The sequence below is a fragment of the Diplotaxodon limnothrissa genome, linkage group LG19 (genome assembly GCF_057381915.1).
Source record: "Diplotaxodon limnothrissa isolate DT_005_m linkage group LG19, D_limnothrissa_male_GT1.1, whole genome shotgun sequence".
In the NCBI taxonomy this organism is placed as follows: domain Eukaryota; kingdom Metazoa; phylum Chordata; class Actinopteri; order Cichliformes; family Cichlidae; genus Diplotaxodon; species Diplotaxodon limnothrissa.
In genome coordinates this window covers 29,700,706-29,724,030 of record NC_140614.1, presented here as the reverse complement: position 1 = coordinate 29,724,030, position 23,325 = coordinate 29,700,706, and the positions used below count along the sequence as shown (strand labels likewise).

General features: G+C 38.5%; 3 protein-coding genes across 3 annotated transcripts in view; 2 read left to right on the top strand and 1 right to left on the bottom strand.

Moving 5' to 3' along the window:
• Window positions 1-93: 93 nt before the first annotated feature.
• Window positions 94-3,214, top strand: ccdc32 (coiled-coil domain containing 32). Its single transcript, XM_085342445.1, has 4 exons — window positions 94-202; window positions 473-708; window positions 2,046-2,199; window positions 2,600-3,214. The coding sequence occupies exons 2-4, from the start codon at window positions 474-476 to the stop codon at window positions 2,781-2,783; spliced, it is 573 nt and encodes a 190-aa protein (XP_085198571.1). The 5' UTR covers window positions 94-202; window position 473; the 3' UTR covers window positions 2,784-3,214.
• A 6,821-nt stretch (window positions 3,215-10,035) lies between these two features.
• Window positions 10,036-11,753, top strand: prlh2r (prolactin releasing hormone 2 receptor). The gene is made up of 2 exons (XM_085343305.1): window positions 10,036-10,977; window positions 11,427-11,753. Exons 1-2 carry the CDS (start codon window positions 10,036-10,038, stop codon window positions 11,751-11,753), a joined length of 1,269 nt encoding a protein of 422 aa, XP_085199431.1.
• A 6,567-nt stretch (window positions 11,754-18,320) lies between these two features.
• The window catches only part of bahd1 (bromo adjacent homology domain containing 1), a 34,983-nt gene continuing 29,978 nt past the window's right edge, over window positions 18,321-23,325 (bottom strand). The window contains exon 7 of the mRNA XM_085342880.1: window positions 18,321-23,290. Within this exon, the coding sequence (XP_085199006.1) occupies window positions 23,098-23,290 (193 nt within the window). The 3' untranslated portion in view covers window positions 18,321-23,097. The remainder of the gene's footprint in view (window positions 23,291-23,325) is intronic.

Here is a 23,325-nt window from a genome sequence, read left to right as displayed (position 1 = left end):
CCCAAACTAACCAATCAGCTCTCAAAATTGCTTGACGGGCGGATACAGCGTCTAATCAAATATATCTAAAAGAGGAAGTGGGCTGTCGGTCGTTTAAGGTTGTAGATCATGGATATGTTTAGCTAGCAACGCTAAACTTTAATCATTAAAATAATATATCTGCGTTATTAATTTCTAGCCTTTTGAGGTTTTTCCCACACAGGTAAGTTATGTTTCTATTCTTTATGGTAACAAACTGCTCGAAAAACGTTTAAATGCACAGTAATTATCCATGTAGTTGGTCAGCAACCAGCTTAGCCGTAAATGTAAACCTTACCATCAGCTTTCTGATTTGTCTTAATTGTATGTACCTTCCAAACATCTGACGCAAGTGTCACTGAAAGAAAAGGGTCTTAGTCCAAAAACAGAGTAACACTGTGTGTGTGTTTTAAACCGTGATGTCGACATCTCTTTTACCCACTGGCTGCACCAGAATGATAGACGACTTCGAGAAACAGGAGGTTCGGTCCAGCGGGGAGCTTTGGTCCGAGATCTGCTCCAGCCTGCCGGAGGTGCAGACTGAGGCGACCCCGGAGAGCAGCACAGACTTCAAAGACTCATTTCACCCGCCTGTGCAGGTTAATGGACAAGCAAATGGGACAGATACCAGTCCATCTAGTGCCAAATGGGAACCCATGGAGGATTCTGAGATTTACATAGCCACTCTAGGTATTTCCTTTTTTTAAAAGCTTTTCAAGACTACAGACTTCCTGTCTCCTCGCTGTCTGTCAGCAAGAGGCATGGAAATGATAAGATGCTAAATTCCCGCAAAATGAAACCAGATAGTTTTCTTCAGCATAGCTGGCTTGAATTGCCTATTTATTCTCCATGTTTTTGTAGTGGCTGACACATTTGCCTAACAAGTGACTGATCCCTGGTTTGATCCCAGAAGGAGACACAGATCCCTCTGGGGTTGGGCCAGGAAGGGCATCCGGTGTAAAAACTGCTGATCAAATATCCTGTGGCGACCTTTTGTGAATAAGGGCGTTCCAAAAATATGGCATGTGTCATCTGTCAATTATTTTATTACACCCTTCCACTGTTTAATGTTCTGCCCCATACCATGGTGCTACGTATAACACATAAAAGACAATCAATACAGGACTACATAAAGTGCAAGTGTGCAAAAACTGCAAAAAACTAAACAAAGACAGTGCAACACCAGACAGAACAGAACGATACAGGCACAAGACGGTGCAGACACAACAATGCAATAGAAAAGCGCAACAATGACAGCGAGGTGTGTGTGGTAGTGTGTCAGTCAGTGTTCAGGAGTCTGACGTCTGGGTGGATGGAACTGTTTCACTCTTCCAGTGAGGGCCTGTTACCTCTTGCCAAATGCAGCAGGGTGAAGAGTGTGTGTGAGGGGTGTATGGGGTCCTCCACAATACTAGTGGTGTCTGTGATGAAGGGAGGAGAGGCTCCAATGGTCTTCTCAGCTGTTCTCACTATCTGTTGTAGTGTATTGCGCTCCGATACGGTGCAGTTACCATACCAGACAGTGATGCAGCTGCTCAGGACGCTCTCGATAGTCCCTCTGTGTACCTTAAAGCGATAGAAATAAAACTTCATGGGGGGAAAAAAAAAAAACTGAACCAGAAACAAAAATTTAAAAAATGACAACCAATAAAAATACAAAACTATAACGTTGTTACAAAACACTTGACAGTATGTACTCACACATGATTAAAAAAGACAAGATTGCTGCAGAAGGTGTTTTTTCCTAATCAAAGAAAGATCAGCACTTATTTATTTCTCATGAGTTAAATGTTTTATTTGTTCAGTAGGTGTTTTTAATTTTCATCTTAAATAAATTCATTACATCCGTTACAACCTAACCAGTCCTTTAACCTCTAAATGGTTATTTTGCATATCTGCGATCTTTGCTGGCCTTTTATGACACATTGTACCAAAACTCACACTCTTCTTTGATTCTTAATTCAAAATCTGTCGGAACTTTGATCAAAGCTATAAAACTGACATTTTTTGGCTACATTTTGCTCCAGAAAACCGCCTGAAGAAGATAAAGGGCCAGTCCAGTGATGTGACCTCCAGGGACATGCTGCACTCCTTGTCTCAAGCCAAGAAGGAATGCTGGGATAGGTTCCTACACGATACCCAGACCTCAGAGCTCTTCCAAGGGGGCGACATGGATGAGAGGTAGGACATGGACATGATGTGAAAAATCATCCTGTTGGAGGAGGATTTTTATTTTTATTTTTAAATAGTCATTGCATCTTTAGATGTGATTGTATTATTTTTGCATTTCTTTCCTATGTCTTTCTAACTTAACATATTACAGCAATAACTCATCATCTCACTGTTTCCACTTTTCCTTAAATTCAAGAGACTTATGTGGCATTTACTCATCCCAATACAAAATTACTTTAATCTTTATCTTTCAAAGTGTCGAGTAGTTATCTGGAGATGGCCTGCTTCTTATTGTAACCTCTTAAGCCCCAAGCCTAACTGATCTCCTGCCCTTTGCCCCCGCATCAGGGAGCGTTGGGGCTTAAGAGGTTAACACCCTAAACTATTCGTGCCCTTCATCCCTTTGCAGTGCTCTCGAACACTTCAAGAGGTGGTTGATTCCAGAGAAGGTGGCCATCAGTGCAGAAGAGCTGGAATATCTCCTGAGGCCCTCTCAGAATAAGGAATCAGCAGAGTCGGACCAAATGCAAAACGGAGAGGACGCAGAGATGCAGAAACCGGATGAAGATGACGCTCACCAGCCAGAGAAATGAGTGAATTAAAATGGTAACATGGAAAGAAGAACTTACTTCCTATATAGTCGGTAAACGTGACATACTGCTCTCATATTGTGTCATTGCAGTGTTTTGGCTATAGCCTTTGTTATCAGTGATTATAGCCTCTCATCACTGTCTGTATCCCCAGCAACTGAGTGTTAAACACTTATTAACTCACATGCATTTTGTCCTCTCTATTCAATGACACTGCACCTTGAGAACACCTAATAAAGAACGTGAAATGATACCTTTTTGTCCTCTAGCTGTAATCCGTGTCTCCTACTATGTTTACGAGAATGGCTCTTAACTACATATACAGATATTCATTGAGGACCATATGTAGCGTCACATGAGAAGTGATGTTAACAATGCATTAATTTGTCAAAATGTTATTTTTCTGTCATTAAAAGGCTGACATCATAAATTAGAATGGCTGTGATTCAGTCCAGAAAAATATTGTAACATACTGTGTAACATTTTATTAATTTCATGTAGAAGTTTTTAACGATGTTTCAATAAAATATTTAAAAAAATGGTAAATGGTATTGTGTTCATTTGTCTGCTTGTAACTCCAAGGACAGTGTTGTTGAATTGCTTTAGATTTTGGAAGTGAAAACGTTGGGTCTGGTACAATATGGCGTGTCATCAAGGGGGTATTTTAGGGCTTAGACGTGCAATATGGTGACAAATTAAGTGCACTCTCTTTCAGTTCAGAGATTTTAAACCAGGACATAAAAAAATCATCTGATCCTAACCAAGTAAAATCATTTAAATGAGCAACAGCACACAACATATGAGACTTTTTAATTACTTTTTAAACCAAGCTATGGCAAAATGTGTGTGTGAAGTACACCACATTATTCAGTAGCTTGCAGAATCATCTTTAGTGGTACAAAAATAATTTTTTTTTTGAATTACTTTATCATTCTCTCCAGGACACGAGAGACTGATAAAGTGTTGCTTCAGTGAGATTTGCAGGCATTCTTTATGTGCAGCTCTCTTAAGGTTCAATCAGGTTGAGGTCTGGACTTTGATGTAAAGTTGCTGCTGTACTAGGGATCATTGTCCTGTTGGTTGACCCATATTCTTAAGCTCTCAGATAGCTTCACATTACTCTAGAATACTTTTTACAAAGGAGTTTATGGTGACTCTGTGACAGCAAGGTGCTCTTGTCCTGTGGCTGTAAAGCAAGCCAAAATGATCACCCTGTTAAGAACTTGAAATTTTAACATGCCAACTGAGGCCTGTAGAGTTTGAGATGCATCCCTGTTTTGTTTTCGTTTTTTTGCAGTTTCTCTGAACATTACATGGTCTGACCATGGTCTGAATTGGCTGGGACATCCACTCCTGGGAAGACTGGTAACTCCCTTAACTGTCTTCCACTTCTGAACAGTCCTTCTTGTTGTAGAATGATGGACTTCAAACTGTTTGGAAATGGCCTGAAAACTCTTCCCAGATTGATAGGGAGCAACAATTGCTTCCTGAAGATCAATGCTGTTGTCTTTTCTTATTGGCTTTGTGATAAAACCCAAATGCTCACACTTACTGAAGATCAAATAATCAAGTGCATTTGATTAGCAGTACACGGCAACTATTTGGCCTCTTAATACCTATGGAAGGCAGCAAAGAACCGAGTTTGATTCATTCACCATTTTACAAGCCAGCGACTTTAGCAGTCACAGCGAGTCCACAGCCTGTTTTACAAAGTCCCTCGTGGCTCTGAATGACATAAAGCAAAGACCACCAGACATGATAAAATGCTCCGCTTGGTTTGGAATAATAATTTGTGTCTGAAATGGTGCACAGTGAACATGTTTTGAAACACACATATCCTAAAAAAAATGGATGAAAATGTAAATATCTTCATTTCAAAATTTCAGGGTAGCTGAAATCAAAGCAGCACAGAGAGAAAGTTGGCCTCCTTCAGCAAATTCTAGCGTTAAATTTTGAACATGCATCATTCTCCACAATGAAGGTCACACATTTGAATCAAGTAGGAGCAAGAAAAACACATTTTCGAGAGAAGAGCTCTTTAACTCTTGAAAGGAAATGACTCATGATATCACACTGGTATCTCTGCTTGAACTCGAAGACTGCAAGTTGTGAAAGGACAAGTGGAAGCTGTGGGCTTTAATTAGGCAGGGCTGCTCAAATTACAAGTTGTTAAGGCTTTTTGTGCGTGGAAGCTAGGAACTCGAAGGCAGTATTGGTCAGTATTGGCTGTTGTTTTTATTTCATTTGTCAATTCTGTGAGACTATTTCATTGTCCTCATTGAAAGCTATTCATTGGATGGTTATATTGTATATATTCAGTTTATATGTAGAAAATTCTAGTGATTCCTCTCGGAGCTACAAATGAATCCCTACAAAATAACCAAAGTTACAACAACTCTTTAAAGTGGTACAGCTCGAAAAAGGGCATTATAAACTTCTTAAAGGTAATATGTATTAAAGCGTACAGACGATTTATTGATTGGCATCCAAGTGTAATTCTGAATTAAATAAACTGAATCAAATTGTGTTCATTTGAGTAAAAGGAATTAGATTAGATTACTCTTGGATCTAAACGGCTGAGAGAGTGAGATCAGAAAAAGCATCTCAACAAAACAGTCTTTGTCCTCATTTCTCATTCAAGTGGAGAACATATTCTGACAGTTACCTTGATTTAATAAAGTAGACTTTATTTAGCTTTTTCTAGAACATCCTTACCATTATTAATAATACTTAGCTGTAGCGGTCTCACAGAGACATGGTTTGTGGTAATAGGTTGGACTGGGATAATAGACACTATGAAGCTCTGAGTGGGAAGAAACTAAAATCTGGCTCGGGCTCAGCAGTAATTAAAATGACATTTTCATCACTGGAGTATGTTAATAATGAAATCTACTTTGATGTCCACATAGAAAGAGAGTTTCAGAAAGCCATTTAGCCCCAAAGATCAGTCCGTTAAAAATAAAAATAGCTAAAAAATAGCTAACCCAAAAAAAACTTGATCTTTCATGTCTTTGTTTATTAATTATTATATATTATATATTATGTTCCAAAAATATCTGTCACAACTTTCAATGAAATGCTTCAAATGAGAGCCCATGGATTGATTCCCTTGCACAGAAAGTACAAAAATGAATACTTTATAATTTAAATTTTAATTTACATTGCTCTCATTTTATCTGCTGCAGCTTCTCAGTTGGATGCCTCCCACTCTACCTCTGCATATAGCAGAGGCTCTCTCAACTATAAACCCATTCCTAGTCGCATATAACTTACATATCCAAATCTGCAGACCCTCAGTACAATCTGCATTGGGATCTATGGTCACAGTCCCAACACTGAGACAGCTGAAGTAAATTCCTCCCAGCAAGGTCCCTTGTTAATGAACTAAATCCCAGTAGCAGCAGCTACATCTTAGTGGAGCTCCTATAAACAGGATGTGGTGAAGAAAGAAAATCTCTGAAGGAAAAAAAGCATCTCTTTGTTAATATCAACACAAGCAAGTTTGTCATTTTGGGGGGATATATCTTCAGTGCAACTTTCTCTGAGGTGGACTAGCTTATGATTTGGTAAGTTCCACAGTAAAGCGTGGATATGTGGGAACTGAACATCATCACCATACTGTAATGATCGTATTTTATCTATAAATGATTGTATGTTTCCGATCTTTTCCTAGATTAGTGGACAGATCTTGATGAAATGTTGCACAAGAAACTGTGCCAATATCTTCAATATTTACAGAATAAAATATTAATTGTATAAATTTGTACATTTGACAGTCACTCAAGCGCTGAAAGGGACGTCAGATTAAATTGTAGCAAATATGTATATTTATCCATGTATGCATGTTTCCCGTGTCCCGCTGGGGAGCAGTGGTTTGCTTGTGTATTTAATGTATTCAATGTCAGAGTGTGGCCTTCAGTAGCATTCTGTACAGACCTAATGACAGCAGGAACTACTGCACATTTAATCCAGTGCAAACTAGATGAACTGTTTAAAAAAAAGTATTTCCAAATACAACTGGTGATGACTGGTGTGACGAAACCACCATAACCCACCACCATCCTTTCAACCAACACATTTCCAAAATTACCTAAAATATCAAATCTGAACAGACTTCTGGCTGCTCAGTATTTAATACATGAATTATTACATTTGCACTTAGTTTGTTTGATGGGTGCATTTTTCTTCTGCAGCCCTCAGCTGAATGCTGTCTCCCTAAATTGGCACTCAGTCATCAAACAAGCAGAACCCCTGTCTAGGACCTGAAAATAAGCCCACCACAAAGGCTCCATCAGGAGGACACGTAATGGGGCCGCTTGCTTTTTCTGACACACGTGAGGTTTTGCTGTGTGCTTTCTGGTGGCACAGTGAAAAAAAGAGAGCAATTAGCCGAAAATAGCTAAACACCTGTAGCTGTCACGTCTCCCACACTTGGACATAGTATACATGACATGTACAAGTGATTCAGAACTAGAGTGGTCACCGTAAAGGAAGACTCTGAGGTGGTACACCATTTGATTACTTCGTGGATGCTGCTAGAACAAACTGTTACCTTCACCACAGGAACTTATCAGACTGAAGAAAGGCCAGCTCGACAGCCCTGTCCACATCAGTGTCCAGTTAAATCAAAGTGGGAAAAAGTGGTCTGTGGAAGGAGAGGCTGTGTGCTCTAAAGCAGACCAGTCTGTGTTATTTTAAACTGTTCTGATGTGTCCTAACAGTAAACATCACACAGAAAAATGAGCAACAGACAGAAAACCATTACAGTGGCTGTATGTTCAGTGCTTTGAGTCTTCTCTCCAAACAAGCCAGATTTTAAGCTTCTCCCAATAGTGCTAAATTTACTCTTAAAGGGAGGAAAAATGGCCATGTCCTCATCGTTTACCATGTTGTAGCAATCAATATTAAAATGTGAATGCCATGGAAATATCGGTATTAGTTAAAAGCAGCATTTCAAAGCAACACTTACCAGAGCTCCATTGAAATTGAAACACTAATGATATCGTACCTTTATGTTAGAAGATTTCGAGCCTTAAAATGTCATCGTAAGAAGTTCATACTAACAAGTACTTTAAAATAGTGGCCACACTTTCTGCTCTGAATTTGATGAAAATCTGGAGACTACGTGGTTTCTGCACATGAATATGATTAACTGGAACTTTTGGGCATCTTAATTATCTTCACAATGAGATCTGTGCTCCCTTCAAGCAGCGAAACAGTCAAGCAATGAATGCCATTCGGTATTACCCTTGATGAATCATTCGATCATGCTGGTTTTGACTGAGACTCACAATTTTTTTCAAATTAGTTTTGAGATTATGAATAATGAATGCGAACTGCTGGAGAAACATCTTAATTGTTCAATTTGTATTCTGTTTCCTAAATGCTTTGTCTAGAAAGTGTCCGCTTTGTGGAGAACCTCACAGCAGGATCCTTCATTCATGGCGCTCCGTGGAGGGCGGGGGTGCACAACATATTCAAAATAATAATTTTGGACCTCTTTGGTGTTTCCATCCCAATGCCTGTTTCTGACCAAACTTGGGATAACACGAGTGAGAATGCTGTAGGAATGTTAACATAAAGGGCATAATTTGAGTATATAAAATCTCAGACATAATGTAAGTCCCACTAGAAAAATGATAATGATGTCATGAGCGATATTAAACCATAAAGAGGCTCAAGGTCATCATAAATTTGTCATTTTCTAGCTGAGATGCACTCCCCAAGAGAAACATTATAGGAGATTAGAATGATTTTACTGGAGGTGACTCACTCACTCACTTCAGCCTTTACTGTATCCCTTGTTGGAGGGAGAGAGAGCGCGAGAGAGAGAGAGAAAGAGCGCACCTCTTTATTCTGAAGCAGAGCAAGCTGCAGCAAATGAGTGCGGCTGCACAACAGCGGGACTCCCTGCAGGAAAAGGACTCAAACAGGTGCATCTGATATCTCCAACAGGTACTTTTTCATTTACTCTGCACTTCAGAAAAATTGCCAAGTGGCTGATTGCGAAATTTGACTCAGATCTTCTTCCTTTTGAGGAAATAAATTTTCAATCCGAGGTCGACCACTTCAGGTTAAAAATAGGTTGATCCTATTCATGTTTATGAATGATTTTGGATCCCTTTTGTATCTTAGAGAAGATGTGGTTGCATGAATCATTCTGAGCGGCCTGATCAGAAAAGGTCAGTAAGGAAATTGGTTGAGTCAGTAAGGGAAGAATATCTGCTCTGATCATGATTTAATTAGCTTCCTTGGGAAATTACACTTTTATGATTGTTCACATTCAGTATGATGAACGCATAATGAGGCAGTCGGCCCATTAATTATTATTTTTATTATTACTATTATTTGCTTAATGTAATGCAATATGCAATATGCAATATTTTTTAAATTAAAACAGCGGCTTAATATATAAAAATGCAAAACAAAACAAAATAAGGAAAATGTGTTGGGTATAAACTTAATGTATACCAAATCAAAGACATTAAATTGTAACAAAATTACATGAAAGATGTACATGTTATTAAATGACTTAAAGTCTGAATTTTGGGCATAAATATCTTCTTTTCTTGGTTGTATGAGTTTTTTAGATGAAACAATATTTGTAGCCGTTTTTTCATGTCAATGAAAGTTGAAACTGTAGCCAGTGCTCATGCCAAAATTACACCATTCAGCCCACTTTTGACTACAGGTGTTATTCATAGACTCCTCCTCTGATCTTACAATTTTCTGTGGTTTCACTCTCATTTTATTCAGTGATTTTTTTCTTTTCTTCTCTCACAGCCAAGTCTCTCATTCAGCAGTGACAGAATGTGAAACGAATCTGCATTCATGCCCATTTTCACACTCTTGCATAACATCTGATTGTGTGATGCCAGTTGATGAATATTTCTTATTTCTGAGCGACAATAAAAATCACTGACGTCAGCCTAGATTAATAAGTGCAGATGTTCCAGCAGATGTGTGGGATGACCGCCTCTGAGAAGTTACTATGATTTCGAGGCTGATTTCTGCTTTTCATAACCAGAAATCATCCGTCCAGTCAATGTGAGCTTTCTTCCTTTTTTCAATACTTTAGATAATGGATCAAAGATAATTGGAAAGGCTTTTGGAGAAGTAAAGAGAGAAATGTGTGCTGAGAGTTTTGAAGATGAGCTTCAATTAGCCTTTTAAAATGTTCAAACACCCAGACGCTGCCATACTGGCTTCAATCAAAATGTTGATTAATAAATTACACAGAAATATTAATTGAGTCATGCAAAATATGCTTGTTATTTCCGCAGCTATGGACTGGGAAAGATCACTGAATCGAACCAAGGTGAACTTTTCTACTCCAGCCTCCTCTTCATCTTCGCTCTTGCCTGACTCCTCGTCCTCCTCCTCTTCCTGCTGCAACTCTTCTCGCTCCATCTTCTCAGCCTCCCAGTTCTCAGCCCCCTCTTTCTCTGGGCTCGACCTCCTGTTTAACCTGAAGCTCATCTTCATCCCTCTCTACTCTGCTGTGGTCCTGGTTGCGTGCTCTGGCAACCTCCTCCTGCTCTTCCTCATCTGGCACAATAAGAAAAGACACAACACGACCAATTTTCTCATCAGCAACCTGGCACTCGTCGACCTGGTGATGTGCGTCTTCTGCGTCCCTTTGACCGCGTCCTATGCATTTGATAAGCGCGGATGGGTGTTTGGATCCCACATGTGCCACTTTGTCACCGTCATGCAATCCGCAGCTGTTTACGCGGCCGTCCTCTCCCTCATGGCCATTGCGGTGGATCGTTACGTAGTTGTGGCTTATCCCATCCGAAAGAGAGCCAGCTACCGCTTCTGCTGGGTTCTTGTAGTTCTGATCTGGCTCTCCTCTCTGGCTTTATCCACGCCTACGGCACTGCACACGGTCTACCTGGACCTCCAGGCGGCAGGCCTGCAGATGGCTGTGTGTGAGGAGTTCTGGGATGGCCAGGAGCAGGGTCGCCTCATTTACTCCTGTTTCATTCTCTTCTTCTCCTACTTTGTCCCACTGGTTGCTGTCTCCATTTCCTACTGTGCCATTTCCTATCAGCTGAAACACAGGATGACTTCGAGCTTGACAGCATGCACGGAGCTGAGATCTGCACGGGCCACCTGGAGCAGACGGAGGAAGAAGACCTTCTGCCTGCTGCTGGTGTCCGTTCTCTGCTTTGCCTTCTCCTGGCTTCCTTTACAGGTGAACAAAACATGAGATTGCTGGTTTGAAGAATATGCAAATATATGGGAATCTAAATTAGGAGAAGTTCCACCTTATGAATCAGATCTTAGCAGGTCATCTTAACTTTGAAGGAGGGATAAAACAGGGAGAAACAGCCAGCCTGCCTTTGTCCAGAGGAAACACACTCTGCCTCAGCAATAAACACATCTCAGTCTGCACACAAACTGACAGTTCAATTGGGTACAGTGACTTGATGTTTAGAGTTTTCAAGTCAGCCAGGAAAGACTCTTTATATGGTGAAGAAATTGGCATTTTCTTTTCTTTTCTTTTCTTTTGTTTTTTTTTGTGCCAATTTAGCAATTTTACTTTTTCTAGTTTGTATTTCTTTGCTAGACTATCTGTTGGCAGTAGAAAAATGGCAATTGTCCCTTGAATTAATGTTTTGGATACCGATGTTTACTCCACAGGTGGTGAACCTGATCCGTGACCTGGACACAGACTTCTCCATCCTGGGGAAGAACTATATCAACGTCATCCAGGTGTCCAGTCACCTCTTTGCCATGAGCTCCGCTTGCTACAACCCATTCATTTATGCTTCGCTGCATAACAAATTCCTTTCTTACCTGTGTCTCCACTTCCTGCCCTGGAGAAAAGGAAAAGCGAAAGACAGGCGACAAGGGTCAAGCGTCCTGACGGTGTCTCACAGAATGCCGCACCTTTACACCTCCACCATTGCGGCAGATTTGCCGGGTGTTGTTGCAAATAATGCCGATCCTCAAGAAAACTACACATAAGTGACTTTGTGGACAAACGGGCACAAGAATGATATGAAGCTCAGTCGAATGTATGAGGCCAAAGAAGCCAGACGTGATCCAGACAATCTTCTTCTGCACTTCAGATTTAATCTTGTCAGCGTTCATGCTGACAGACAAAAGGAGTAAAACGATAAGTCATTGTTAAAACACCAAAACCCACAACATGGGGGTGTAAGGCTTTCACATACAACAGCCACACTGCTGTGCCGCTGGCTATCGGGGGATTCAAGTGTAGATGATGCTTATTAACCTGAATAATATGCTACTGTTTGCTTAAAAAGCCACTTTTAGCTTTGACTTTGCTTTTGTTGTTGCAAGTGTTTTGTGTAATGGTTCTCCATAATTAGATTCTTGTGCATTTTAACACCAACCTTACAGGATCTTTACGCAAGCCATTTAACAATGTGTTGAACTAATGTAAATGTTTATTCACCTCCACCTTGAAAGACTGTGCATTAGGTTATTTCTGTGCATACTTCACGTGTAGTACTAAATATGCTTTGTTGGATTTTGCTCAGTAAAGAGGGTAATTCAAACCATCTTTTCCTCATTCATTCATTTCCATTTTGTTAAGGAACACGAAGCGGTTCTGAAATAAATAATACCGTATTTCCATCATTCATTTCTGGCCTTGAATCGTTGAGCGCTTTTCAAATGTTCAACTATAGCTGTGGCATTTGGCAAACACTACGTGTGCGCGAGATCTGCAGCACTTTTAAATGTCAAAGCCGAACCGATGAGCGAGAGAGCCAGAGAGAAAGGGAGCGAGAAAAGGCATAATGTGTGCTGGTCATTACACAACTGCAATAAAGACACAACAGAGACCTTCCATAGATAACTATAGAACAGGAAGTTTGGAAATCCCGCCTAAAATAAACATGTTTGCATTTTCCGACCTTGTTTGTTGACTGCCTTTTGCCACCTCGACTACTTAAGAGATGTCCGCTTATAAAAAGTGTGAATGTTGGCACAAATGAAGCTCCAAATTCATTATTGGGTAAATATTGATTTACTTTTCTCTCAAACAGCTTTTGAGATCACCTATCAAGCAAAGAAACAGAGTTTTTATTTAGATTAAAAATAATAAAACTGCTACTCATCACCCAAGTTACTGTTTATGAAACAAATAGGTTTCATAAAAAGAGCAACGCCTTTAAATATAAATCGTGTTTTTGACAGATTGTTTGAGAAAGGATTTTTGTCTCATCACAAAGACATTTCTGTTAAAAAAAAACCCTCACACAACTGAAAAGCATTAGCAGTGTTTGTGACTGTGTCTGGTGTCTAACGCCTTTAATGTGAAATTATATCAGAAAATAGCACAGTCAATTATCCAGACTGGTATCTGCAAAAGGAAAAGTTAATCAAACATAGTTTCTTTGTTTCCACATATTCTTTTACCAAGCTAAAAAGATTTTTTGAAAACAAGATTATTGAAGGAAAACCATCTAATGCGTCTCATTTGAAACTAACTAAATGGCTTCTTTTCTTGAGATCACTTTCTCAGATTTTATCTCACACAGAAAAGCGCCTTGCAATTCATGGTGGTGCAGCGGCTGATTAGACACTTTACACAGTGCTTTTCAAGAGCAATTTGCAGAGCACAAAGTGTATATTTTAGCAGCTGATGTCAAAAGCAGACTGCTGTGTGAATATATGAGTTGACAAGTGAAGATAAAGAGGAGACAGCTTTTCATCTTATCACAGAAACACAACAGTGGTCATCTCTGCTAATGGCAACAACTGTCCACATGCAGCACACTGCAACTTTGTGCTTCCTGCTTAGCCTTGAAGTGTCAAGGACGACCTTCATCTGAATGTAAATGTGTGCTGCCCTTACAATCATCTTTGTCATGTTGTTGACATTGATCGACTGTGTTTATAATTTCCGGGTCCCCTTTCATGCTTATGATCTGAAGATTGTTACAATGAACTCTATACATTTAAAATATTCAGAATAAAAATGAAGCAGCTGCATCCTGAGACCTATAATAATGCAGAGAAAACAGAAATTGGTTTATAAAAGACTTTAGGATATGGTTTTGATGTCTGCTCTCACTGAAAGAAAGAAAAAAGCAGCATACAACAAATGACACAACTCTGAAATAACCTTTCGGGGCATTTTAAACTGAAGAAAACAATTTACAGGCTTTCACTACTGTATTGTGCTTTTTTCTCTCTCTAGACTTACAAGACTCTTAGTAAAAAGAGAGAGAGAAAAAACAAAACAAAACAATCCTTACCTGGAGGGTGCAATGTTGAGAGTAGTTTTTTAAAAAAAGAATCACTGAGCATTTTAAGGGAGCAAGAAAATGCTGAAGAGCAGAGAAGTAGCAGCTTCTGCAACCATTAGAAGAGGATTTTGCAGAGATATAACAGCAGCAGGAAAAACAGGCTTTGAATAAATTCTGGGAGAATCTGCCCCTCAGCAGAATCAACTCAAGACCAATTGCCACAATAATCTGGAACTTTCCAGAAGATGAAGCCCCTGTGCCTGTGAGTCAGTACATCAGAGTGTAGAACACTACAAAGGTTCAAAAGACACGACAGCAGTGCAAAATTGGATTGAGTCAGGCAGCGGAAAGCCTTACAGGTGTGTAATTTAAACACCTCAGGACCTCGAGCAAAATCCACTTGCTCTTACCACATTTCTTGCAGCTATCTGACAAGATATATAGTAAGGAAATCCCATTTGAGGCAATTGCTTCACCTTTCTGGACAGTTTTGGGACGAGGGGAAATCTTTTGTTGGAGAAAATTTAGAGAAAAAAGCATTTTTTACTTTGATCTTGTTCCTTAAATGGTCATTTTTGTGATTGACTACAGCCTGTTATCGTAAAAGGTGTGACTAGGTCAGGCTGTACCAAGCTTTGATTCATCTACGTACTAATTTATACCTATACTCAAGTCCTTTTTTTCATTTAAATAATTAGACTGGGTTTGTAAAGTTTACATTTGTACTAACTTACAGCTACTTTGGCAAAATATCAAGTTCAACTGTACATTTTGAACAATTTCAACTACTCACTAAGATTTAGTTTTTAAAATATTTTTGTGATTCAAATAGCCGGGGAGGAAAAAGACATTTAAGCATAGTAAATTAGTTTAATGTGACGATTTTTAAGCAAAAAATTTAAAATTATTGGAGAACAATTTTATCCATTGTCTTTGTCAGATTTTGACTCACCATGCAATACCACATGGAAAGCGCCTGGTTGACAATAGCTTCATTTTTCAGCATGACAATGAACGCAGACACACTGCCAGTGCAGTGCAAGGACACCTGAATAGAAAAATACACAGTGGAGTAGTATCATTCTTGGACTAACTTCACCTGGGGCCCAGATGTCAATGTTTTTGAAGTGCTGTGGGATCAGACAGAGAAAGGAACAAACCAACTTCCAAAGAAGAGCTTGGAAGTCCCAGATAACTATTCCTGAAGACCATTGAAGAAATGACAAGAAAACTTACATAAAGGTGTTCAGGCTGTGTTGAAGAATAAAGATGGTCACACTAAAGTTCAAACTCAGTAGAGCTGTACAAACTCAGTTTTTGTCTATATATTGCATTTCTATGTATGTTTTTACATGTTTCAATAAATCATGTGCCTATTTTTTATTGTCCTAGCAGAATATAGGCAGATCAAGACTTTTGCATGGTACTCGATCCATTATGATTAAACTGTTTTAACACATCTTCTCCCCTTTGATTTTCTTTCTCTCCCTCTCTTTCTTTCATTCTCTCTTCCTGTCCTATCCCCCAGTCATGTCTGTCCCGTTTGTAGCAACCGAAAATAAAATAAATTCATAATTATAATAAAGGTCAATCAAATGGACCAATATGGCAAGGCCATGATGATCCACTTGGTAAAATAAATCCGCTTGGCATCTTTCTTGGCCTTAAGACAACAATTCTGATGGCTAAAGATCCAAACGGGACACAAAAAAAACAAAAAAAAAACAAAAAACTGTTTTAACACACAACCTTTTATTACGGAGTTTTGTCAGCTTCTATAAATTAAATACTGCCAACATGTGTTTGACTCTTTCAACTTTTTGCCCTTCCAATTTTCACTTTCTTTCAGTTCAGTTAAATTTTACTTATATAGCGCCAAATCACAACAACAGTCGCCTCAAGGTGCTTTATACTGTATTTCAGGACCCTATAATAATACAGAGAATACCCCAACAAATAAATGTCCACTATGAGAAAGACAGGACAAAAGACATAAGACAACCAGAGATGAATAATTACTAATGATTAAATGCCAAATTATTATTGTTATTGTTATGATTATTCAAGACCTTGTATGTGAAGAAGAGGATTTGAAATTTGAATGGATTTAACAGGGAGCCAATGAAGAAAAGCCAACTGGGAGATTATGCTCTCTCCTTCTAGTCCCTGTCAGTACTCTTGCTGCAGCATTTTGGATCAACTCTGCTTTCTGGTCCCAACTCTGGATAGTCATGTTTTTTGGGGGTCATCAAATTTAGTCAGATTTCTACAAATGAGTGCTGCATCCAAAATGTTATGGCGGACATCTCTCATAACATGACCTGTTTTTTCCCAGAAAATCTTTCAGTTATCTCTAAAGTGTTTTCTTGGACACCAGAGAAGGCCAGAGAAAACTACAGTCCGAGAGACATTGTTCTGGCAAAACTACACACCTGTTCACTATGAATTTTAGTGACCTCCGACGGACGTAACTGGGTGTCAATACCCTAACGTAAATTGTTATTTAAAGAAATCTACCAGGCCCAGACAATCTGCTATCGTTGGTGGCTAGCTTCAGAATTTTCCAGAGTACAGAGCCTGTCCTCCAGAACGGTAAACAGGCTACATTTATAACTAACATGATGCTTGTAATAAGGAAGCTTAACAACAACAATAAGCTTAACAGCTGCTACTAAACAGGAAAGTGTGTAAGGGACAGGTGAAAAAACCATGTTGCTAGTGACTCAGCTACAAGCTAAGCTAAGCTATCGAATTCTTACAGACAGAATACTGTGAATATAAATAGCAGGTGATTCAGCAGAGTGTGCTCTAGACAAAGCACCTGGATATGACACTATGTTGTTATCTAAAGGTTGTTTTTTTTTAATTAAACAGGCTACATAAAACACCACTGTGAGCTGTAATAGGAACATGAAGTGATACGATATCTCAGCGGGAGCTAACACACAAAGATCACAAAGTGCTTCACAACAAAATGCCAGAGCAGTAAAAAAGAGAAAAAAAGAGTTAACTAAATGCTAGTCTACAAAGATGGGTTTTTAGTTGTTTCTTGAAAGAGATCCATGAGTCCACAGATTTTCTCATTCCTATTTAATTAGTGCCTTTTCTACTTCTATTTTAACTGGTAATGTGTCAATTTTAGACATTTTCACCATATAATTGTTCAGCTATATTTATCCCTTTTGTTTCGACTGCTTCGCATTTGACTAACAAATCATTTCTAGTGCTATTTGCAAAGCAATTTAACTGGTAATTTAGTACTTGTAGCTGCTTTAACCCAATAAGTGTCTATCCATTACCTTTCAAACCTTTCTGACTCTGTGTGTGTATTTGAAACTAAAACTATTTATTCCTAATATTTAACTGCTTCAGATCCACTGATTTCTCTCCCTAACTGCATTAAGCCTTATTTGGGAACCATAAATCTTGTACTGACAGTCAGTACAGATATTCAGTAAAGAAAGTAACATAGTCATGACAGGAATTTGCTGCACAACCACTGAGAATTCACATCATATACAGACTGATGACTATATAAATGCCATTCACACAGACATGTAATCACACTAAATAGCCCAGTGTGTGAGCTGAAGCAGATGAGCTTTCTGACTCACACATGCTTGCTGTTACAGATGCAAATCACTTACCTGCTCATGCCATTTAAAATCTCAGAACCAAATTTAGCTGTGCCAGAGGCATCATGCATATTCATCACAAGCCTAATTATCGAAGTTAGATGACTGATATCTCCTCATTGCTCCTTTCGAGATGCTGCCTCTCTTGTCTTTTCCATCATGATCTATGCAGCACAACAGACAAAAGGGCTTGTATCCAGTTCAGTTGAAAAAGGGGATTGAATGAAACAAAAAGCACAAACAAAAGAGAAAGATTTGAGGCTAAATTATTTTTATGCATGGTAAAAAATATTTTACTTGTGATTTCCAATCAAATCAAATCAAATATGCAATAAAAACTGATGTAAAGAAAAAAAAAAGACTGAAAGAGACGAGATCAGCCATGATTATGTAGGTTTGTGTGTTTACCTTTTTCCACATATGCATGTTACACATTAATATTTATCTCTGAAACCTTTTAGTAAGTCTGTGCTTTGATTATTGCAATGACTTTTTAATTTATTGAAAAACAAATCAGATATTTAAAAAAAAAAATTTGTCCAAGTGGGCCACCATGTGGGCAAGAAGCATTACTGCAGCCATAATAACATATGTGTAGGTAATAAAAACTCAGAAGCTTGTTCAAACTCATATATTATTTATTACAATTAAATATTTTTCTTATATTACAGGTCCATTTGAAACCATACAAATAATCTGTGCTGTGATTAATATTTCCAAGATATTTCCAAAAAAAAAAGCCATGCAAAGAAACAAACAAATTCACATAAGAAGTACACCTGGGAATGAAGTTCAATTCATGGTTTAATCCCCTGCCCTCTTTTAGTCTTAGTCTTTTTGGTGAAAGCATTTCTTTGTGGTGATTCAAGCTCAATACCAAGAACTGTGTCATCTGATGAAAAGTGAAAGGCATTTGAAAGGTACGCAAAAACTACAGTGACTATTTGTACTTTTCTTTGTGGAAAATTCTTGGAATACATGTAATACAGGATAATGGGAACAGGCACAGAGGACCAATTAAGACACAAGCATCACACATCTTGATTAAACATAATTAGTTTGCTGAGTGATTCCTAAGGCCATAAAATGTGCGTGGTGTGGTTTTCTAATTCTGGATTTAAGTTGTTGAACCAAATCAAACCAAATATTTTCACCTGATTCAAGTTGGCTATACTTCATACACCATCAAGCAATATTCAGGATTTTTTTTAAAACGTTTGTTGAATAAAGACATGATAATATTTAAGTCATCGGGACATATTAAAATAGCATGGAATAGTTTTAAATTCAGATGAATTGAAATAAACAGAAATAAATGAATATGAGACATCTATTTAAATTATTTCTGAATTCAAACAAACAAAAAATGTCTATGCCACTTACAGAGGATAAGGAGCAAAGGAGATGTAGGCGGGATGTGAGCATTTTAAAGTGATACCCCACCTAAAATTTTGACTATCAAATACTACTGTGCTTGTAGGTCAGGTGTAACGCCTCCTTCATGTAGATCAGCAGCTGTAGTCAGCTCATATGTCCTTGTGTTATCGTGTTGAGTGTGAGTATGTTTGTCTGAATGTCTTTTTATCTGTATTTATGGAACTTATTAAACATACACTGAGAGGTTTATTATGATAACGTGGTTTAGGGAAGCTTCTCTGGACATTTTGACACAGTTTATTCACCATGATGACTTGCATCAATTAATGTTTATAAGAAATGATACAAATCAAGCTAACTATTATGTTTTTCAGGAAGGCTTAAACTACCAAGTTAAAGCAGTGAGGAGGGAGCCAAGCGGTTTAGCAGGACAAAGTCACAACAACCTCTTGATATGAGTATAAAACGTGGCTTTTTTCTTTTTCTTATTGTAGCAAAAATCATGAAAAGTCCCCAAATGAAATTTCGTGTCATTATATGAAACAGTAGCTGAGATGAGATTCCACTTTCTGTCAGAAAAGCAGTTTGAGAAATTGAAAATCCATCTGGTAAATCTTTTGATATTCGGTCTGAAGATTGACAATTTTGGTTAGGATTGCAAAGAATTTGTACCTGGGAAAAATTCCAGTAAAGTGGTTAGCTTTGGGACTTGCAAGAGAAAGAAGAATTTATTTATTAGAATGCTTCCAATGATCAATGGGCAAGTTTTTTTTTAATGTTTCCTTCAAATGGGGTCCCAAATCCACATACTGATCTTTGCATGGATAAATCAAAGTTATGGTAAGATATCCTGCTTGGCTTTTCATAAAGACCATAAATCTAAAAAAACAAACAAACAAACAAACAAACAAACAAAAACAGGTATATATAATATAATGCACAAATAGTCAATAATGGGCTGTGATATGAAAAGAATAAAACAATCAGTGACAGCAATCAATGTGCCAAATTTTGCATTGCTGCTTGGCCCCAGGTGATTGACATTTTGTGAACAAAGCTTTCTTGTGGAGAGTTACCAAAAAACAAACAAACAAACAAACAAAAAAAAAAACAGTATGCAAGCTTGTTTATGCCACTTAAAAATATATGTTTTTGGCTATCCATAAGTTAAAAAAAAAAGTGGATTATTATCTCAAAGTTTTGACCTAACTTCAAGTTTGAAGGTGTTTTTTATAAGTATTTTGAGTTATTTTCTGATATTTTTTGAATTAATAAATTAAAATGTTAAGATTCTTAACTTGAATTGAATTGAATGGCATAATAACCCCAAATTGTGACTTATGGATGGCAAAAAAACATTTTTTTTCCCTCAATGGCAGAATGCTCTAAGGTCTGCATGTAAGAAATGAATCCGTAACCAGCTGGTTAGCTTAGCTTAGCCTAGCATAAAACCAAAAACAACACAAAATTTGCTAACAAGAAATTTGTTATAACACTTTGATTTATACAGACTAAACAAATTACATACATAATGTTACCTATTATGCTCACAGATGATAAGGGTGCATCTGGCTTTCTACCGCCCGCTCCCACTTCCAAGCGTTATAGATCGCTAAGCTAACTAGCTTCTGCTTTATATTTAAAGTACTGATATGAAAGAATTGTCAGTATTGTCATACCACACTCTGTAAAAAGTTAGTTTCTCCAAAAAAAGAAAAAAAAATCCTCATCTACTCTCAACTAGTTAAGTAGTTTGATACCAAACATCACTCTCAATAAAAATTTTGATTAAGATGGACTTTCAGGTCACATAAGATCACAGGTAACACTGAAATACATGTCAAGCATCTAGGAATCAAGATCAGCGCACTTACTAGCTTCATAACTCCAGACTGTGATCAATACACGTTACTAAATAAAAGGCTGGGAATGTTCTATAAGGCAGCAAAGATCCAGGGCACAGGCTAATGGTAAGTTAAAATCAGTGAAGCAATCGGCATTTAAAGATGAAGAGGCAAAGCTTCACCATCTCAGGGGAAATGAAAAGGAGGATGACAGGAAGCTGGAAAAGGCCAGGGTACATTTTGGTCCTGCAAGGTTTAGCATCTCTGGTCACATGTTAGCGCATGTCCTTCAAACCGCATCTGAGATCCTTCCAAATACTCCATATGTGTCCTCAAATCTGCCTATTGCCTACTTCAGTGTCTCAAAGCAAAATTGCACGAGCTTGTATTGGGTAAGCGAGCTGAAACACAGAAATACTGCTGCAAAGACTCTCACACTTATACAGTGCAGCTACAGAGAGACATCGTCAGCCTCCTTTCTAATCAGGAATGCAAGCCACTCATCTAAAACTCTTTAAAATGATCTTTTGAAAATAAATTATATATTTTCTCAGTACAGACATAAATACACATCTTTTCTCAAACATAGGAACGAATCATCATCACAGATCTAAATGCTACACTGACTACATTATTCACCAGCTCATCAGTGAAGAAACAAGAATATACGTGACTAACTGATGCCATCTGCCACTAACAGACACCCATCCAGATATTTAAATGCAAATATACAGTACGCTGACACCGGAGTCAAATCACACCTCTGGTAAACAGCTTTGAAAAAGTTAAATATTCCTCGGCATTGGCATAACAAAAATCCCCTTTAATGCTCGGCTGATCCTCGCAATGTGAAAGCAAGCAAACTAAACTCTCGCTGTCTTTTAGCGATTAGCATGCCCGTGTCTTCACTACAGATACAGATACGGAATAAAACCTGCATCTCTCTCAAAACTTAAGTAGAGAAGAAGCCAAAAAACCTTTAATTGCTCACTCTTGTTATACTTTTTCACTGCTAATTAGATTCAATCAAACCGTTTGACTGAGAATGTCTTTCATGGCTATCTTTGGGGCGCGCTGCAAAGCTCTCCAAAATCAATCACCATTAGACAAAAATGTCAATTTCAATATTTGGGAAACTTCCTCACATGCTTGCTTGCTGAGATTTGGATGAGAACACTCTCTGTATACGTTGTAAGCACACAGCTGGAGCCAGCAGCTAATTAAGCTTAGCACAATCGCTCCAAAAAGATATGTATGCAGATATTCGTAGTCTGCTTGTAGCCCACGTTCTATCAACCAATCATGTTTGAGCATGCTTCGACTGCATGCATTTAGAGGGGGAAAAATAGGGATTGCTGATTTACTGAAACACACCTAGCTTCTTTAAAACTGATCTGTAGTCGCATGCAGTCGATAAACCTCTGACAGAACAGGTGTTCTTGCCCTTGACAGCTGCTAATTACATATATAGTATCCGACCATTGCCCCGAGAGTCAGACTTAGACTTTATGCTAAGCTATACTAACCAGCTGCTGGTGATTATTTCATTTTGATTAAACAGACATGAAACTGATTCCTTCTTATTTATCACAAGCAAGCACATTTCCCAGACTATCACTATTTCTCAGAACAGCATGAACACAGCTGCATTACAGTAAGATTTCTATATGCCGTGTCAGTAGAAAACGCCATGTTTTCACTATCAAATGGACTCAGTGCAGCTCAAAGCAGCAGAAATAAACTGAGTGAAAAAAAGATGTGATTAAGTCTTCAGCTGCACCATCCGGTGTGGCACAATATGCCACATATTTTCATTATCTATGGCATATCAAGATACTTTGTGTTATCTGTTGTCTGTCAGGCAGATAGTAGCATTATTCACATGAAACATCGAGTTCTCGGCAATCTAATCAAATTTCACATTTCTAAGAGCTACAGTAGCTTTTTCTACAGCAGAGTACGTTCCAGGTTCTTCACACAGCTGCTACAACACCAGAGAGCCATGTATGATAAAAGAAAAAGATTTACACTGCCATAGCAACTCTTATATATTACGTCAAACCATTAGTTTACTTAATAAATGCGTGACATGTAAGCATGAATGAGAGACTGAAAAGAAAATAAGCTGTCAAGCCGTCGTCCGAAACTCCAGTTCCTCTCTCACGGAGGCAGCCAGTGAGAATCTGTGGCAGATGAAACCGGGGTGTAATGTGATGTCATGCCTCGTCAGATACTACTGCAGGTTCTTGAGGAGGCGTCCGTAGCGGAAGTCGTAGACGTGTCGACAGAAAAACACCAGCTCTGGGTCAGTGTCATCGGGCACACAGTGGTGGGTGGGCATGGCGTTTCCAACAACAGGGGGCACTACAAGGGAGGCGGCGCTGTCGCTGACGCCTTCTCTACGGCGTTTTACCAAGGCACAAAATCTGGACAGGAAACAAACACAACATGAGAAACTAAC